This window comes from Nycticebus coucang, chromosome 5 (assembly GCF_027406575.1).
Source record: "Nycticebus coucang isolate mNycCou1 chromosome 5, mNycCou1.pri, whole genome shotgun sequence".
Taxonomy (NCBI): domain Eukaryota; kingdom Metazoa; phylum Chordata; class Mammalia; order Primates; family Lorisidae; genus Nycticebus; species Nycticebus coucang.
Window position 1 is genome coordinate 59,051,130 of NC_069784.1, and position 19,073 is coordinate 59,070,202.

At 43.4% G+C, this 19,073-nt stretch overlaps 1 protein-coding gene and 1 non-coding gene across 20 annotated transcripts in view; both read left to right on the forward strand.

Moving 5' to 3' along the window:
- UBAP2L (ubiquitin associated protein 2 like) overlaps positions 1–19,073 on the forward strand; it is a 51,627-nt gene that overhangs the window by 27,674 nt on the left and 4,880 nt on the right. For 14 of the 19 annotated variants that reach the window (XM_053592455.1, XM_053592450.1, XM_053592459.1 and 11 more), the window contains exons 12-25: positions 2,413–2,614; positions 3,560–3,837; positions 4,009–4,181; positions 5,731–5,920; positions 6,612–6,666; positions 7,327–7,498; positions 7,837–7,909; positions 9,308–9,503; positions 9,591–9,679; positions 11,566–11,619; positions 12,308–12,389; positions 13,100–13,317; positions 13,779–13,884; positions 18,897–18,964. In XM_053592455.1, coding sequence (XP_053448430.1) covers positions 2,413–2,614; positions 3,560–3,837; positions 4,009–4,181; positions 5,731–5,920; positions 6,612–6,666; positions 7,327–7,498; positions 7,837–7,909; positions 9,308–9,503; positions 9,591–9,679; positions 11,566–11,619; positions 12,308–12,389; positions 13,100–13,317; positions 13,779–13,884; positions 18,897–18,964 — 1,956 coding nt within the window. Of the gene's footprint in view, positions 1–2,412; positions 2,615–3,559; positions 3,838–4,008; positions 4,182–5,730; positions 5,921–6,611; positions 6,667–7,326; positions 7,499–7,836; positions 7,910–9,307; positions 9,504–9,590; positions 9,680–11,565; positions 11,620–12,307; positions 12,390–13,099; positions 13,318–13,778; positions 13,885–15,251; positions 15,663–18,896; positions 18,965–19,073 lie in introns of those variants that run through there. The other 5 variants (XM_053592464.1, XM_053592461.1, XM_053592462.1 and 2 more) reach the window with 1 other exon arrangement.
- On the forward strand, positions 12,091–12,225 carry LOC128587039 (small nucleolar RNA SNORA58). Its single transcript, XR_008380470.1, has one exon. It is a non-coding gene; the product is annotated as a small nucleolar RNA SNORA58 (small nucleolar RNA).

Sequence of the window (19,073 nt, forward strand, 5' to 3'; positions counted from 1 at the left end):
ATATACCCAGGGTGGCAGGTTCGAACCTGGCCCCAGCCAAACTGCAACAAAAAAATAGCCGGGCGTTGTGGCGAGTGCCTGTAGTCCCAGTTACTTGGGAGGCTGAGGCAAGAGAATCGCCTAAGCAAGCCCAAGAGCTGGAGGTTGCTGTGAGCTGTGACACAATAGCACTGTACCGAGCACGACAAAGTAGGACTCTGTCTCTTAAAAAAAAAAATCCAAGATCATAAACTATATCAAAGGAATCACTTAAGCTAAACAAAGATGATGTGAGTACTGATTTTCTTATAGTCACTAAGTCCGAAGAAGTAACTGCTTTTTCTTTTTTCTCTTCTTTCTCTCCTCTGTTTATTTTTTGGTCAAGGAATACTAAAGTTTTAAGGGGGAAGCAGATTGTGTGTGTGCATATGGTTTTATTTTTCCACTTATAGTAATTATTTTAACTAGAAAAAGGCTGAACTAATCCTGAACTGTCAGGTTTTTTTTTTTTTTTCCGAGACAAAGTCTCACTTTGTCACCGTCAGTAAAATGCCGTGGCTCACAGCCACCTCAAACTCTTGGGCATAAACCACCCTCTTGCCTCAGCCTCCCAAGTAGCTGGGACTACAGGTGCCCCCTACAACACCTGGCTATTTTTTAGAGACAGGGTCTGGCTCTTGCTCAGGCTGGTTTGAAACTCCTGAGCTCAAGGGATCCACCGGCCTCGGACCTCCCAGAGGGCTGGGATTACAGGTATGAGCCTCTGCTCCTGGCCCATCTGTTAGTTTTTAACTGTTGTCTTAAAATGTTTTTTTTGATGTATTAATTTAGTAGTGGCTTATGTTCTGCCACATAGGAAAAAGGTAATTGATCAGAAGAGTTGGGGGTGGGGGGGAGAAGGGAAGTAGAAGTTTTGGGATTAAACAGAAACAGGAAAGGAAATAGGACAGAGGTCAGAATAAGATGCAGTGATGGTCAAGAAGTAATTACCAACCCATAAGATACATGACTGGAAAATGAGGTTGATTGTTCTGTCTCTTTTTATTGCTTTCACAGTCTGAAATGATGAAGATTTACAATCAAATCAAAATTTTGATATCAAAAAGATATTTTCGGCATAATCCACTTTAACATTCCATTTAATGTGTACCACCTGATATGTCAAACTAAATATAAATACTGTTCTGTTTCCTCATTACCTGTATTAGTCAGTGTGATATTGAATGTGGTCTCTTTTCCGTTGAGAATAAATCTTAGAGGATTAATTCCCTTAAAATTTAATAGATTGAAATAACAGGAATTCCTTTCTTTACGTTTGTGAATATTACGATAAATATTAGGTAATTTTCTGTGTTTGTAATATAATGCTTTGCATTTGCTGAATATTTGATACCCATTAGTTGTCTGAGATCATCTGTTTGCCATAGACTTTGAGGGTTTTGTTTGTGTGATCTTGGGCTATGGCTCTGGATTGCAGTGAGAAGTTTTATCTGAAGTCAGACAGACAGGTTTTATATAAGAAAGCACTGCTGGAGGAGGAAGAACAGGAGGTGATTAACCAGCTAAGGAAACTAGATTTAATCTCCTTGGAGGGTTTTCAAGACTAGTTAAGGCCACGTAGTTTATCCTCCAGGCTAGGCTGATGGTTTTATTTGATGGGGGGAATGCCCTAGAAACATGTAGAGGAAGTTTTGCTTGGTTATCATACGGTCATCACCCTGTACAACTAGGATAGGTGGTATATGTTGAGGAAGCAATCGAATCATGGTGACCTGTCACTGTATTAGCTAGTGCAGAAGTCGGGATGGCCCATTACCTTCTCTTGTTTGTTGGTTATTCGAGGTGTCAGGATGGGGTTCCAGTTAGTTTTTGTTTCCTTTGAGGTTTAAATAATTTTACTTACCCCTTCCATGTGATGATGGATCTTTCGAGTTATTTAATGTGAAGGTCAGGGACCTTAACAGCTGAAGTAAATTTTTATATTACATTTGTGTCATTTAGTAGTCAATTATTGATTGATTTTAAAATGTAGAATGAAGGGAATCAGAGTTTTTATCCCTGAGGAGGAGGAGGAGAGTGGAAATGATGGTGATGGTCTTAGTTTTAATGGCTCTCATATATGCCATGCATGTATTTAGTGCTTTAATATTTCTTTAACCTCCGTACAACTTTATGAGGCACTACTTTTATTCCTGTTTTCAGAGGAGGAAACTGAGGCAAAGAGAAATGAAAAGTTAATTTTCCAAGATTATACGGCTAGCGTGTGAATCTAGGTAGGACTGTCTAACCCTAGATCTTGCACTCTAACGGACTATGCTATGTACCTACTCTGGGGATGTTTTGTTTGTCTGCTGTATGTTCACTCTCAGTCTGGAGAAGTGTCTTTCTCATCAGAGTCACTGGCTGTAGATTGCTCTCTTTGTTGATCTGCAGGTCAGCATGTTAGGGAAAGGATTCGGTGATGTCAGTGAATCTAAAGGCAGCAGCAGCACCACTGGCTCCCAGTTCTTGGAGCAATTCAAGACTGCTCAAGCCCTGGCTCAGCTGGCAGCTCAGCATTCTCAATCTGGAAGTACCACCACCTCCTCTTGGGACATGGGCTCGACGACACAGTCCCCATCACTGGTGCAGTATGGTGAGATGGAAAATGGTTCAGATTTGTTACGCTTTAGAGCAGGCATCCTCAAACTTTTTAAACAGGGGGTCAGTTCACTGTCCCTCAGACCATTGGAGGGCCAGACTAGTTTAAAAAAAAAAAACTATGAACAAATTTCTATGCACACTGCATATATCTTATTTTGAAGTAAAAAAACAAAATGGGAACAAATACAATCATACTGCCTCATGTGGCCCACTGGCGGCAGTTTGAGGACCCCTGTTTTAGAGCATTACTGTAGAGGTTGGCGGGGAACGGGAGAATGTGTCCTGACGTGAAGAGAGGGGTTGCCAACTGGCTAGTGTCCTGCATTGGTTTCTCCTAATCAGGTGGGCTAAATTTTGAAAGATGAGGAATAAAATTGGAGGCTGTGTATTTCTCTCATGAAATTTAGTCAGATTGTCACAGTCTTCTTTTGGCCTCAAGGTTTTTTAGGATTCTTATTAGATTTATCTTCAGTATTTGAAAATAACATATTGGGTTCATGGGCTTGGTCATCTTAGGACCTTACACAGTCTTACTTAACGTTGCAATAGGTTCTTGGAAACTGTGTGCGGAATGACATACAAAAAATCCAATTTTTTTCCTCAACATGATAATGAAATGATGTTGAAGGAAATGATGCTATTTGAGACTTGTATATTTTTATACTTGAAATCACAGTTTCAAGAACCTATTGCTATTGTTCAATAAAGACTTAACTGTGTTTGAAGAATGGACAGTTTGTAGAATCCTGTCTTCCATAGACAGGGTAATAGTGTTGATCCAGCAATTGTCACATACAGAAATCAGATTAAGTCCTAAAAGAGGATCTGATTATATGGGTCTGTGATTCTTGAGAGTCTTGTTCATGGTGCTAGTGCAGGACAATAGTGTTACCTTGAGATTCATCAGCATCTTTGGCCTTTGGGCTTCCTCTTGCAGATTTGAAGAACCCAAGTGATTCAGCCGTGCACAGCCCCTTTACAAAGCGCCAGGCTTTCACCCCGTCTTCAACCATGATGGAGGTGTTCCTTCAGGAGAAGCCATCTACAGTGGCTACTTCCACAGCTGCACCTCCACCCCCCTCTTCTCCTCTGCCAAGCAAATCCACCTCAGCTCCACAGATGTCACCTGGATCTTCAGACAACCAATCCTCCAGCCCTCAGCCGGCTCAGCAGAAACTAAAACAGCAGAAGAAAAAAGCCTCCTTGACTTCTAAGGTACTTGAACTCTTTAGATAGGTATTATCTTAAGGCAGTGTTTATAGGAGTTGAGCATGGAGATTGTTAAGAGTTAAATTTGGGAATGTGAAGGGAAAGAATTTTAAATTAGTGTACAGTAAGATGATATTAAAACCATTACTTTCTCTTCTCTTTTGCCTTTCTTTACAGATTCCTGCTCTGGCTGTGGAGATGCCTGGCTCTGCAGATATCTCAGGGCTAAACCTGCAGTTTGGGGCATTGCAGTTTGGGTCAGAGCCCGTCCTTTCTGATTATGAGTCCACCCCCACCACGAGCGCCTCTTCAAGCCAGGCTCCTAGTAGCCTGTATACCAGCACGGCCAGGTGAAAAACATTAGCTATGAGATCTCATTAGTCTTTTACTACTTTCTGGTGATTTCTAGAACTGTGGAGTGACCAATCCTCTGATTGGGCAAGGGGAACAATAGTCAATCGTGACACTGTGTTGAGCACTTTAAAATATTGTTACTAAGATTCCTATTACCTGTGCCTATAAACAGAAATACACTCGTTGGGTATTTCTAGAATATCCACACATAGTATTGAAAGGTGTGCGCAGCACGTCTAACAGAGTATCTTGTCATTTGCCACAGCTAAAAATGGTATTGGCACTTCATTTAGCACTTGGGTGTGGGACTTATGCTTGCGAAGGGTATAACTTTGAACTCCTAGGAAGGAGGTAGCATTAATACCTTACACAAATTAAAAGGAACCTTTAACCAGGAGAACCTTTCAGCCGCCTCTGATAGCTGTCAAGGAGGTCGCTCTCAAAGAATAGAAAATTCTGGAGGAATTTTAGGAGAGTGGCTATTTTTCCTCAGTCCTTAGAATTGAAAAATACAAATGTCTGATCCTACTCTAGATCTATGGAGTCATAACTGCCAGTGATATATGTGACTATTCTAAAAGTTCCCCTCAGGAGAGTTCTACCAATAATTTTTTTTTTTTTTTTTTTTTTTGAGACAGTCTCAATCTGTTGCCCTCAGTAGAGTGCTGTGGCATCACAGCTCACAGCAACCTCAAAGTCTTGGGTCTAAGCGATTCTCTTGCCTCACCCTCTAGTAGCTGGGACTAAAGGCGCCTGCCACAGCGCACAGCTATTTTTTTTGTTGTAGTTGTCGTTGTTTAGCAGGCCTCGAGCCAAGTTTGAACCCTCCAGCCCCGATGTATGTGACCAGCGCCTTAGCCACTGAGCTATGGGTGCGAAGCCCTACCAATAATTTTTAAAGTTCTCTAGAGAGTCTGTTGCTCAGAATTTTTAAAAATGAATGTGAACGAAACATGGATGGCTTTTTTGTGTTAGGTGTTCATGTTATACTAATGGATAAGAGACCAAAAACAGTGGATTCTTTCTATTGACTTTTAGTTTCTTTTTCTTATAGTAGTACAGAATTTAGAGAAACAAGAGGCCTTTCTCTTCCCTTAAGAATTGAACGGGTGATGCCCATAGCTCAGCCACATACACCCAGGTTGGAGGGTTTGAACCTGGCCCCAGCCAGCTAAACAACAGTGATAACTGCAACAACAACAACAAAAAATAGGGAGCCTGAGGCAAGAGAATCACTTAAGCCCAACAGTTTAAGGTTGCTGTGAGCTGTGATGCTATGGCGCTCTACCAGGGGTGACATAGTGGGACTCTGTCTCAAAAAAAGGAAAAGAATTCTCTAAATTCAGATCTCTGGCACTGTGGAATGTGGAAATTCCTAGTATTCTCAGGAGAAAATTGTGGCAGTTTTGTATTTGTTGCTGGAAATTTTCTTTTTGATAGAAATCACCTCATTCCATTAGTAATCTCCAACACTTCCTTAATACATATCAGCAGTCTGGTCTATTTTGTTTTCTCTGACATTTTCCTTCTTTTCATTCCCCACAGTGAATCGTCATCTACAATTTCATCTAACCAGAGTCAGGAGTCTGGTTATCAGAGTGGCCCAATTCAGTCGACAACTTATACCTCCCAAAACAATGCTCAGGGCCCTCTTTATGAACAGAGATCCACACAGACACGGCGATACCCCAGTTCCATCTCTTCATCCCCCCAAAAGGACCTGACTCAGGCAAAGGTAGTGGCTTCATGAGCCTTTCCCCCTGCCCACTGTCTTTGGTTAGAAGAACAGTGGGCAAAAATCCCTGAAAGATCTGTGTTTTACTTTTTGGCAAGTGGTGTTAAGAAACATTGTACGTACTAGTTGAGAAGCTGGAAAAGACACATTTCTGTGGTAAAAGTTCTGTACAGGAAGCCTGGAGATTCATGAGCATGAAAACCGTTCTCTTTGCACTAATGGTTCATTTTTTCTAGTAGAACCAGTCTCAAGTGCCTATCTTGTCTTCTAAGAAAATATGGTTGCTAGATTTCTGGGGTGTCCTGGCATGGTGAGGGGCACAGCCTAGGCCAGAGGTGATGGCAAGTGGCAGTCAGATGCAGCCAGCAGAATAGGTGGTTTGGCTAAAGTGTTTTACCCAAGGTTCATTGGATTTGGGCTTTCCTATATCAATTTTGGCTTTGGGATATCCTCTATAGTTTGGAGGATTACCTTCTCTTGTTTTTGGTCACACAGGGTTGGGATATCTAGAGTATGTTAAATTAATTTTTGTTGCTATTTTGGTTCTTTGGATAGTCTGCATGGAATTAAGCCTTTGATTACCTCGCAGAGTTTGTTCTAAAGGTTTGTTGACCAAAATTAAACTGAGTCAGTGCTAATTGGCCTTATTCACATGAGTTTGTGTTTCCTGCTCCTCTGTTTCTTGCACCAGAATGGCTTCAGTTCTGTGCAGGCCACGCAGTTACAGACCACGCAATCTGTTGAAGGTGAGTGTTGTGTTCCCTCCCCTCTCAATGTTTTTGCCTTTCTTAAATAGTAGTGAAAAGCGCCCTGGGTCATTGATCAGAATATTTAGTTATATTCTATGTTGATTGCACTTTGCTGCTTAATCTCAAACCATCCTAAGTTTCAGATTTTCTTTTCCTTTTTTTCTTTTTTTGAGACAGTGTCTCACTCTTGCCCTGGAAGAGTGCCATGGCATCATCATAGCTCACAGCAGCTTCAAACTCCTGGGCTCAAACAGTCCTCCTGCCTCAGCCTCCCCTGTAGCTGGGAGTACAGGTGCCCACCACTAATGGCTGGCTAATTTTTCTATTTTAGTAGAGATGGGGTTTCGTTCTTGCTCAGGCTGGTCTCAGACTCCTGAGATAAAGCAATTCACTGCTTTGGCTGCCCAGAGTGTTAGGATTATAGGTGTGAGCCCCTGTGCCCAGCCTAAGTTTTGGATTTTCTATCTTGAGATGGTGATAATTCCATTGGTTCCCTTCGTTGAACAAATGAGATCAGTGCTGTGAAATGCTTGGAATTAAGAAAAAAATGCTATCTAATACAAATGGTATTATTGTTTTGGGGGAGCCTAGCACTGTATTCATCTTTTTACTTTTAGACACTTTTTCATCTGATGAAATGAATTCTTTTATTTCCAGGTGCTACAGGCTCTGCAGTGAAATCTGACTCACCTTCCACTTCTAGCATACCCCCCCTCAATGAAACGGTATCTGCAGCCTCCTTGTTGACGACAACTAATCAGCACTCAGCCTCCTTGGGTGGCTTGAGCCACAGTGAGGAGATTCCAAATACCACCACACCACACAGCAGGTGATTTGGGGTGAGAATGGAGGTTGAGGTTGGTGAATAGCAGTAACAGAGTGCTCTGGTTCTGTGTTATTCCCTTTACCTGGCAGAGACCACATTAGCCCTGCTTTTGTGGTAAGTGGGTTAACTAAGAGCTATGGAAAGTGAAGTCGGGAAAGGCTTTTTTTACTTTCCCCTTTCAGTGTCCATTCTTGCTTTAATTGCTTGTTATTCCTGGCTGGCATGTGATCTCAGACCCCCTTGGTCCTGTATTTACCTTATTTCCTTGCTCGTGTTCTTGACTGAATCTCCAGTTCAAGTAACCACACCACCCTGGCTGATGGCCGTGTCTTTTCTGACAGCACGTTATCTACGCAGCAGACTACCCTTTCGTCATCAACATCTTCTGGGCGCACTTCAACGTCCACTCTTTTGGTAAGTGTGATTCTGAGAGGAAATGTGACTTTTTTACATTTATAACTATCTAACCCTAAGATTCTCTTGAGGGAATTCTTGAAAATTTCTCTATGAGGTGGCAAAATAATTGATGTGAAATATCAGGAATGGTATTAAGGAATGTTGGGAAACCAAGAGATGCAGAAGAATCCACAGATACTACAGAGCTCTGGAGAACAGTCCTAAAACCTTAGAAGTAACTTTCTAACCCCTTCCCTCCCCCAAGATAGGTAGGCTTTGATGCTGTGGTAAATTCTGTAAAATCATACCTTTTTCACTGGTAGAGCTATTCTCCTTCCTTTATCTGGGGTATGCTGAACATGGGTCCTGAAAATAATTAGTGAGGGGCTGGCTATTTTTGTGAAAGTAGAGGACAGGTGAAAGCTTTTGGTCAAAGAATTACACTGTTGTGATTTATGGAATTAAGCTGAAATTATAAATCAAGGCCCCTTTTGGTCAGGTTTGCCAGAAGCCTAGGGAAAGATGTGAGCTAAGGCTTTCATAGGTGTAGGTGTCTTTCTTTCCTCAAATACACGATTTCAGGTTTAAAGTCAGAACTTGTGCTTTTTCCCTAGCCTGCAAACAAGTATCTTGGGCTGGATTAGTGAAGAAAGTGTGGGGGAGAAGGCTGTGGAACATTGTTCATATCTTACCTTACCTCTGCCCTTACCAGCTATTTGTCTCTGAGGAGTTTGTTCTCTTCCACGTTCCTTTCTTTTCTTTCTTTCTTTTTTTTTTTTTTTTTAAGACAGCCTTTGTTGCCCTTGGTAGAGTGCTGTGGTGTCTTAGTTCACAGCAACCTCCAACTCTTGGGCTCAAGTAGTTCTCTTGCCTTAGCCTCCCTAATAGCTGGGACTACAGGACCGCCAGAGCGCCTGGCTATTTTAAGAGGTGAGGTCTTGCTCTGGCTCAGGCTGTAAGCTCAGGCAATCCACCTGCCTTGGCCTCCTAGAGTGCTGGGATTACAGGTGTGATCCACCACGCCCAGCCACGTTCCTGTATTTCTGAATAGGATGATGATGGGCAGATGCATCTTGAGGAATGTGTAGCTAGAGACTCTTACTACTTTGGCAGAGGGCACCCTGGTACCCTGCTTTGGACTTTTTAATTGGGAAGTTGACATGATAATATAATCAGCTGGGTGTTGTGGCAGGTGCCTGTCTCAGCTATGGGAGGCTGAGACAGGAGGATCACTTGAACTCAGGAATTTCAGGTTGTTGTGAGCTAGGCTGATGTTACACTGTTCTAGCCTGGGTAACCTAGTTAGGCTCTGTCAATAAATATTAATTCATTAATTCAGCAGAAAGGATTGCTCTGTCTGTCCTGTGATAGTAATCTCTGTTTTCTTTTCTCTCCTACTGCTCCCCCTTTTTGAAGCACACAAGTATGGAAAGTGAGGCGAATCTCCATTCTTCCTCCAGCACTTTCTCCACCACATCCAGCACAGTCTCTGCACCTCCCCCAGTGGTCAGTGTCTCCTCCAGTCTTAATAGTGGCAGTAGCTTGGGTCTCAGCCTAGGCAGCAACTCCACTGTCACAGCCTCAACTCGAAGCTCAGTTGCTACAACTTCAGGTAGATTTGTGTAAGGGGATGGCATTCCTTTGAGATGGAGGAGATAAGTAATTGTGTGACAGGATAAGAATGTAATTTCTCTTTCAGGAAAAGCTCCTCCCAACCTCCCTCCTGGGGTCCCGCCATTGTTGCCTAATCCATACATTATGGCTCCAGGGCTGTTACATGCCTATCCGGTAAGTGAGGCTGAAGAGTCTTCTCCGAAAGGTGAGGATTATGGAGCTGCTGTTTTTATAGCTTTGCTTCAGGTGGAAGATGATACAGGTGTTCCGCAGTCTACACGGGGCTGGGTCCAGGACCCCTGCTTGTATCAAAACTCACACATACCCAAGCCTACCATTTGCCCTGCAGAACCTGAGTATAGGTGGGCTTCTAAGCCAAAGGGCTGCATATCGCTGAGAATCTCTTTCAGTTTCCTAGAGAATTATTTTCTCTAGTTGAATCGATTGCCTAATTCTGGCGGTCTGACCTGCTCCAAGCAGTTTTCTGACTCATTCTGGGATTGTCTGAGAATAAGTGGCCGACAGTGGTAGCTTTTTGCCATGGGTTATCTTCTGTCTCTTATTCGGTACCTTGTAAAAGGAAAGGTATTTATGAAAAAATTTTAAAAAGATACTTGTTCTTAGGCAGATTATCTCAGCTCTTTGGGAGGCTGAAACAGGAGGATTACTTGAGCCCAGGAGTTTGAGACTGTCTGGGTAACATAGTGAGACCCATTTCTACCCCACCCTTCCCAAGAAAAATGTTTTAAAATGTGGCATGCACCTAGCTACCTGGCAGGCTGAGGTGGTTGAGTTCAGGAGTTCAAGGCTCCAGCCTGGGCAACAGAGCAACTCCTTTTAAAAAAAAAAAAAAAAAAGGGCGGCGCCTGTGGCTCAGTGAGTAGGGCGCCGGCCCCATATGCCAAGGGTGGCGGGTTCAAACCCGGCCCCGGCCAAACCACAACAAAAAAATAGCCGGGCGTTGTGGCGGGCGCCTGTAGTCCCAGCTGCTCGGGAGGCTGAGGCAAGAGAATCGTGTAAGCCCAAGAGTTAGAGGTTGCTGTGAGCCGTGTGACGCCACGGCACTCTACCAAGGGCGGTACAGTGAGACTCTGTCTCTACAAAAAAAAAAAAGGCAACTCCCCCACACCCCCCTCAAAAAAAAAAAAAAAAAAAACCAAAACCTAAACTGTGTGTCCATCCTCCTAGAGGAACCCTAGATAAAGATCACATACATGAAGTGTCCAAATAAGACTATTGGATTTTTTTTTTTTTTGAGACAGAGCCTCAAGCTATTGCCCTGGGTAGAGTGCCGTGGCGTCACAGCTCACAGCAACCTCCAACTCCTAGGCTTAAGCGATTCTTTTGCCTCAGCCTCCCAAGTAGCTGGGACTATAGGTGCCCACCACGCCAGGCTATTTTTGGTTGTAGTTGCCATTGTTTGGCAGGCCTGGGCTGGATTCAAACCCACCAGCTCTGGTATGTGGCTAGCGCCTTAGCTGCTTTAGCTATAGGTGCTACCCATTTTGGATATTTTTTTGAAAATAATTACAGCACTACTTTAGTAACCAGAAATTGATGAAAACGAGAATAAACTTTATGGGGGCAAGACATGATTGCAAGAGGGACTTTACCTAACAGTTGCAATCAGTGTAACCTGGCTTATTGTACCCTCAATGAATCCCCAACAATAAAAAAAAAAAAAAAAAGAAAACGAGAATAAAATATGAACCCTTTCTGGGGGAGGTAAGTTTTATTCTAGATTTTAAGGCTGTAGCTGACAGAGTAGCTAGTAGAGTAGCCTGCTTGTGAGTAACTGGTGTCCACTCTCCGCTGCTGAGAAGCTGTTGTGGTTGAGTCAGTTGTACATAGCTTCAAGGCAGGCTTCAAGCCCTTCCGTGAGTCACATCATCTCTTTGTACTTCGCTTTTTTACCTTTTAAGAAAACTGAAGGAAACAATCCATGACCTGCTCTAACCAAGAATGAGGATGTGTGTTCTTTTGGAATTAGCTTAGCTGTTAGCTCATTGGTTTGTTAACATGAACAGTTCCCATTATTGTTACCTATCTCTATTTTTCAGCCACAAGTATATGGTTATGATGACTTGCAGATGCTTCAGACAAGATTTCCATTGGTGAGTTTGGGGGATATAGCTTTGGAAAAGGAAATGATTTTAAAATTAATGTTGGGAGGATTATCTCACCTGTTCCATTGATAAGTCACTGGTATAGTTCTTATAGTTCTTGTGCTGTTCCCCCCCCCCACACACACACACATGCGCGTGCGTGCATGCGTGCTCACACACACACACTTTGATTGAGATAGATTTGGCATATAGGGATGTGGAGGAGTGGTTCAAATAGAAGGTAACTTTCTATATCAGAGTTGTGGCATCTTTGAAGTAAACACATTTTAACCTAATCTGTAGTCTAATTTAGAGTACTCTGGAGCTTTCTAGATACTTTCTGTATCTCCCAGGCACTTTAACTTACAGAAAGAGAGATCTGTTTTCTCAGTGGAATAAGCAGAATAAACAGATTGAAGGAACCATACCTAGGGAGTTGGAAAATTGTTGGTCCTTATTGACCTTCATAAGTTCTCAAGTAGGCATACCCATAGACCTTGCCTACTACTTACGCCTAGGCAGGGGGCACAGTGTGTGCCAGAGTGATTTGGAGTTCTCGACGTCTGTAGGCAGCTTTAATCAGTGGCTGGGTGAATTGCAGTACTCTTAACATTCTTCTGCTTCTCACCCTGTAGAAAGAATTCTTGTGTTGTGGAATGAGTGGCATTGAATCTGTTCTTTTATTCCTCTCTTCTAGGATTACTACAGCATCCCATTTCCCACACCCACCACTCCGCTGACGGGGAGGGATGGTAGCCTGGCCAGCAACCCTTATTCTGGTAGGACTGAGGTGGAGCTGAATACAGGGAGATTGTGTTGAGATTGGTGGCAGAATTCTGATTAGTGTTAGGGTGGATCCCACTTCTATACTCGGAAGTATAGAATGGATGTGATGAGTCAGGGTTGGTAGATTCAGAATGCTGCTAAAGGTGGGCATGCGGCAGCTTTTTCCTTTTCATCCCACTTTCTGTTGTTTCCCTGTTATTTCTAGATGACATTGTGACTTGCTTTCAAGCTGTTCCCCAGCCTTTTGCAAAGTACAGTGCTTGACCTCCTGTGCTCCTCACAGTGGCAGTCTCATCGACTAGCTGGGCCTTGGGTCTTCTTTTTTTGCCTGAATTATCACCTCATTGACATATTATTTTCCCTGATCAGTCCTTGTTCTTTAAGTCTGGCATAGGAGGAGGAGAGGGGAGGGAAAAAGGGGGAAGACAGAACACAGGTGGGCAGAGAAATTGTGCAGGAGCCTTACTCTGGGAGCCTGTCTCTGCCATAGCATTGCAGTTACTCAGCATTAGTCTTTGACTAGCATTGTGCTAAGTGTATGCTGAGCAGTGCTAAATAGAGCTGCAAAGAAATGTAATTCAGGAAATTGATCTTTAACAGTCTCTGAATGGGATCTCATGAAATTATGTGAAACCAGAGAGGTAATATTCTGCATTGATGTTGGGGTGAAAGAGGCAGGTACATTTAGCCTCTCCTGTCACAGGTGACCTCACAAAATTTGGCCGTGGGGATGCCTCCTCCCCAGCCCCAGCTACAACCTTGGCCCAACCCCAACAGAACCAGACACAGACTCACCACACCACGCAGCAGACATTCCTGAACCCGGCGCTGCCTCCTGGCTACAGTTACACCAGCCTGCCATACTACACAGGGGTCCCGGGCCTCCCCAGCACCTTCCAGTATGGGCCTGCTGTGTTCCCTGTGAGTACCTGGCTTTGGTGTCTCTGTGTAGTAAAGGATCCTATCCCTGGGCACTATCTTAGCTGCTTTCAGGGCTACACAATTCCTTAGTGATGGGTGAGAAAGGATTGCCATCTCCAGCCTGTGTCTGGCCTAGAATGGGAAGTGGGGCTGGAATCGGTAGAATTAGGGTAGAGATTGCCTGTTCTTACAATTAGCCATGGGGGAATGTGATACCATATAGCTTTCCTTCACTCAGACTGTGCTTTCCTGCATCACTGTCCCTTCCCTTCCTTTAGGCTGCCATTTCTTGATTTCAGTGATAGACTGCAGAAGTACTATAAGCCCATTTCACTAAGCAAACTATGGCCAGCCTACATCAGAAGAAATAACCGTCTGAATGTCTGGTCCCTGGAGGGACAAGTGGCACGGATGGTATTCTGCTGCCATTTCACTGTAGTTCTGGCCTTTTTGCTCTTCAGGTGGCTCCTACCTCTTCCAAGCAGCATGGTGTGAATGTCAGCGTGAATGCATCGGCCACCCCTTTCCAACAGCCGAGTGGATACGGGTCCCATGGGTACAACACTGGTAAGCTCACCTTGGCCCTGGCTCTGGTATCTGTGGGGTGTTACTGGATGTATTTCAGGGAGAAAGACGTGGTGTTGAGAAAGTGGGGTTGGCTGGGGTGTGCTGCTGCTCGAGGTATGGTTGTTAATGCTGGGCTGTTTAGGGTGTCTGTGGGAGCAGCACCAACAGAGGAGCTTGGTACTAGGACATGTGTCCGTTACTCATGATGGGAAGGCCCAAGCATGTGTTGGCTATCAGAATATGTTGGCTAGACGAAAGCTGAGGTGGGAAGTAGGGCAGGGAGCCCCAAGATTTTGCTGAAGTGTCAGTGGAGGCAGGCATTGTTAAGTATGGCACTAACTCACTGACTAGAAGGACTACGTGGGTTTTTCTTGCTAGCAGACTGTGATGGGTTTGGCTTAAATCTCTGTGTAGGGCTACTTATGTGGCTCCTTTATTATTCCCTAGCTAGAAGACCTAAGATGTGGAGAGAAAGGAGTAGGCATGACTACTCTTAAGAGGGAAAATTGGACTGGGAGAGTCGGACCTTTTTAGATCCTTCAGTTATATTGCTGGTCTCTTTGCAAAGTCCATGTGCACATCGCATGTCAGTGAGGGAAACAGGAATCCTTTAGATAGGTACTGACCTAAAATGTACTTAGCCTGTGCCTTGCTTCCATGCTTCACATGCGCAGTTCCTCCTCATGTGGAGGATGGGCACTGAGAAGCTGTCTTTGAATAAAACAATTCCATCTCCTTTTTCTCATGGACTTGTAGGTAAACGTGAGGAGTAGATTGCTGCGATTGATAGGGGTTGGGTTGAGGATTGTCCAGCTAAGTTACAGTTTCATGGTGATTCAGATGGAGCAAGTGCTCGAATGTCCAAAGTTTTCAATATGGGGAACCTGTCTGAGCTGAGCATAGAAGGCAGTAAGGATAAGAACCAACAATCGAGTGGAACTTTGAACTGTGCTTGTATGACTTAGAGGGAGTAATGACTTAAATTAAAGAAATCCTGAGGATCATGACTGAGATTTCTAATATCTTAACTCCTTGTGACTACCCCTTTCACTGACCAAGGTCCACTAACCCTTGGTGGGGAGAGTTGTAAGGTTTTTGACTTGGAGTGGCCCCATTCCAGGAACATTAGGTGTAAGTCTTAGCTAGAACAGGTTCAAGAAATTTAAGAGGTAGGCGATTGATAATATAAGAGAATTGCTGTGTCTGATAATGGAAATCCTAGCTTCCCACCTCCCTTAAGGTTGTAGAAACCTGTTTTAACAGGCTTTTGAGAACCCTGGGTTCCTAACCCCACAGAGGGCTCTTGTCATTCTATTCCTCATCGTTCCTCAATCTCTAAATTCATTTATGTATTTGATTCCTTTTAGGAAGAAAATATCCACCCCCTTACAAGCATTTCTGGACGGCTGAGAGCTAATTTGGCCCAAGGCTGGGGGCTGTGTTTTGTGTGTGTGTATAAATTTGCACTGAAGTCTTGTTTCAGAAACCAGACCACTGAGGAGAGCCTGCTGAGCTGAGGCCACGGCATGCGTGGCTTGGGGAAATGAGTTGGTGGATATCTTCTGGGCTTTTGAACTTGGACCCCCCACCCTTACCCCATTTCCCTCTCTCCCATGTGTCTGACCCTGTCTTACCCATTGCGAGTTCAAGAGGTGCGGCACCTCCGAAGCATCAATGCACACACCTGCTGTTGCTTTTGATTTCTGGAAGGCATGTAGTTTCAACTTGTAACAAAAATATTTGTAGTCTTCAATAAACTGTGGTATTTCTTTAGCTAACTCTGGCGTTCTTTCCGTGCATGTCTTTCTGGACACTAGGAACCAATGTTGTACTGTGGATGAAGGGTGGAGGGTGGCCTTTTAAATCAAACCCCAGCATAGCCAAAGAACTGTCAACTTTTCAGTGTGATGGTTTTATTAAGGTAGGGGGAGGGGAAACAGCCTGTTTCCAGCTTATTGATTGGTTGGTTTAGAAAACTATTTGTAGAAAGTCCCAGATTCTCCAGTCTTATATATTGCTTCACTTTCCCATTTACATCTTCCCGTTCCCTCTGATATAAACAGAGGGGAAAGGACAAAAAAGTTTGGAGTGTCATGTTACAGTGAAAGGCAAAGAGAGGTGTTCAGAGCTGTTAAAGAAATAATCTTCCAAGGCTTAATTCCCACATCTGGTCCCCAGAGGCCAAGTGGCTGAGTTCTGATAAAGTTCTTAGGGATCAGCTAGTTGATGACTGAAGTTCTGTGGAAACTGCTAGCCTGGAACCTTGTGTTAGTCCTTTGGAGGCTTTTTAGAGATTGTGATTATAAGTGGTTTTGCTCTTGTGGGTGTACCTAAGGGTCTGTGGGAACGGTTTGGTCAGACATCTGGACTATGGAAATTCTAATCCCCACCTAGTTCAAATACATCATCAGCCCTTTGTTTTGTAGTTAGTGAGATCACCACCCTTTCTTATTCGGAAACCAAAGTGTTCAAGCTCCCTTGCATTTGTTCTCAGCCCTCTGGAGTATTTTTCTCTGTGGGATATGATCAGTTTCCCAGAAGCTCCCATGCTGGAAAGACTGTTGTTTCTCCTCCCTGCCATCACATTATATGGGTATCATCACTATTGGGAGAGGATGATAGGCAAGGAGTGTTGATGTTGAAAGCAACAGAACTAAATCTAATTACTGTGGTGAGGGGTAGACAAATCAATACCCACTATTTTCTAGGGGCTCTAACGCTTACATTAAGGCTGTTATGGCTGTGCCACAGAGTATTCTTATTTCTCCTGCATTTCCAGTCCCTTCAACCCCACGTCCAAGATAAGGTCCCTGGACTAGAAGTTAAAGTTTTTAGCATATTTAGAAAGATTGAGACCAGGTAGGGTTGCACTGGAGTTAAGTTCCTCATTATTTCCCAGCTTGAGAATCTAGTTAGTCATTTCTCCCATCCAGTGTGGGCCACCTAGCCGTACTTTGCAGAGGGTGACCAAGTAACCTTGGGTCTTTTTTTTTCTTTTACATTTAAGGTAAAGATAAATTGTTTGATTTTGTCTTAAAAATGTTCTTCTTACAACTTTATTCCACCTTCACTCTCAGTTCTTTCACATGAACCTCCTTATTAGATCTTTTCCATAACTGAACTCCCTGTTCTTAAAAATAATGCCTGTTATACAGTAATTAGCCAGATGGACGCCTGAGTTAGAAAAGGGAAGGGAGAGAATACTCCATTAGCTTTTTAAGAAGTTCCTGGTGGTGTTCCCTTCCTTTACTTCAGTGCCTTTAAAGCACAGAGAGTTGATATTTGAAAGTTGGACAAGTATTTTCTTTTGCTTGTTTTCTGTAGTTCTCTTTTTCTTCCTAGTTGGTGTTTGCTCCTCTTAGGAACTATCTGGATTTATAATGTGGGAGGGTTTTCCAGGTTAAGATGCCACTTCAGTCAAAAACATTTTGAAGTGACTGTTGAAGACAGGTGGGCTTAACTTTTGAAGGCTACCTTTGTCCTGAGCATTGGGAGGATTTGGGTTCTAGAGTTTGAGGAGTGACTATTGTTGAATTATGGGTTGAATGGAGGATTCCTTATTTGTGATTTGGTCACTTTAGCACAGTGCTTCTAAAAAACTTTTCTAAGAAAATGCTTCTAACAGTAGAGAAGGAATGTGTACCTCTGAGGGTAAGGATCCAAGTACATAGGAAATCCAAAGAGTTTTCTGGAACTCTTACTTTATCTTCTCTGGAATTGATACATCTTTTTTTAAAAATCCTGCTTTAAGTTCTACTTGAATTACTTACTTTTCCTCAAATCTTTGCTTAAAATTTGGAAGTTTAAAGGATGCTGGATTATTTATCCTATGGATTTTTCTGTCTTCTTGACAGATTTCTCTACCACACATATTAGAGTGTAGTATGTGTATTTGAGGAGTGTAAATTAAAATGAGGTGTTATATTACTTTATACTACTTTGATTTCCTCAAAATTGGAGTGATACAAATTTTTTCTTTTTTTAGCTTTTTTTTTTTTTTGTAGAGACAGAGTCTCACTGTACCGCCCTTGGGTAGAGTGCCGTGGCATCACACGGCTCACAGCAACCCCTAACTCTTGGGCTTACGCGATTCTCTTGCCTCAGCCTCCCAAGCAGCTGGGACTACAGGCGCCCGCCACAACGCCCAGCTATTTTTTTTGTTGCAGTTTGGCCGGGGCTGGGTTTGAACCCACCACCCTCGGCACATGGGGCCGGCGTCCTACTCACTGAGCCACAGGTGCCGCCCGATACAAGTTTTTTCTCAGGAAGTGTGGAAGTTGGGGTATGAGTTAATGCTTTTATCTCATGGAGAAGCTGAAGTTGTAAACTAGAAGTAACATTTGATTTTTGTGTTCTACCCAGGCTGTAGGAGATCCCCTTCCCACCCTACCATGCTTAGGCTTAAATTGTGTAAATGGAAATTCATCTTTGTGCCAGGCTTATATCCTAAGTATATAGCCTAGAAGTTTCAAAACTGGAGGGGCTGAAGTCTAAGACTAGTGAGCTGAAGCTTTGAGAATGGAATTGTTCCAGGGACTAAATCGGCCTGCTCCTCTGGTTCTACTTTATGTTATGGTGGCATGGATGTAAAACCCAAAAATGTCTCTTGAGGAAGAAAAAAGAGCCAGACCCTGAACTCTTCAGGGGCAGGACTGAGTGGAGTTTGGGTAGATTGATTTGAAGTAGACATTAAAAGTTCATTACATTTCTGTTGGGTTTTAGGACAGAATGTGTTGAAATTTATATGTGGTAATAAGGCTTGGTTAAATCCCCGTGTCCTGTCTCCATCCCCCCGCAAAAAAAAAAACTCACCTTACTCTTCTCACACACTCAACATACTCCTAGAAAGAGCAAAAGAACCCTTGGGGAGCCTTTGTGTCTTAAAGCTGGAAAAACAGGCCACATTTCCCTTGCAGTGGTAGAGCTAGAAAGGCTACAGATACTACCTCATCCCACAAACAGACTAGGCAGCTTGCTGAGCTAATCTTCCTGTCTGTTTCCTCCTCCCCCAGGTGTGTCAGTCACTTCCAGTAACACAGGTGTGCCAGATATCTCGGGTTCTGTGTACTCCAAAACCCAGGTAGGTGCCTGGCTCTGAACAGAAGTGGAAAAGGAGAATGATAATGTGCATAAAGGAAGTAGAGTTAGGATGGCTACTGTGGACAAGAACATAGCCTTGGCTTGGTACA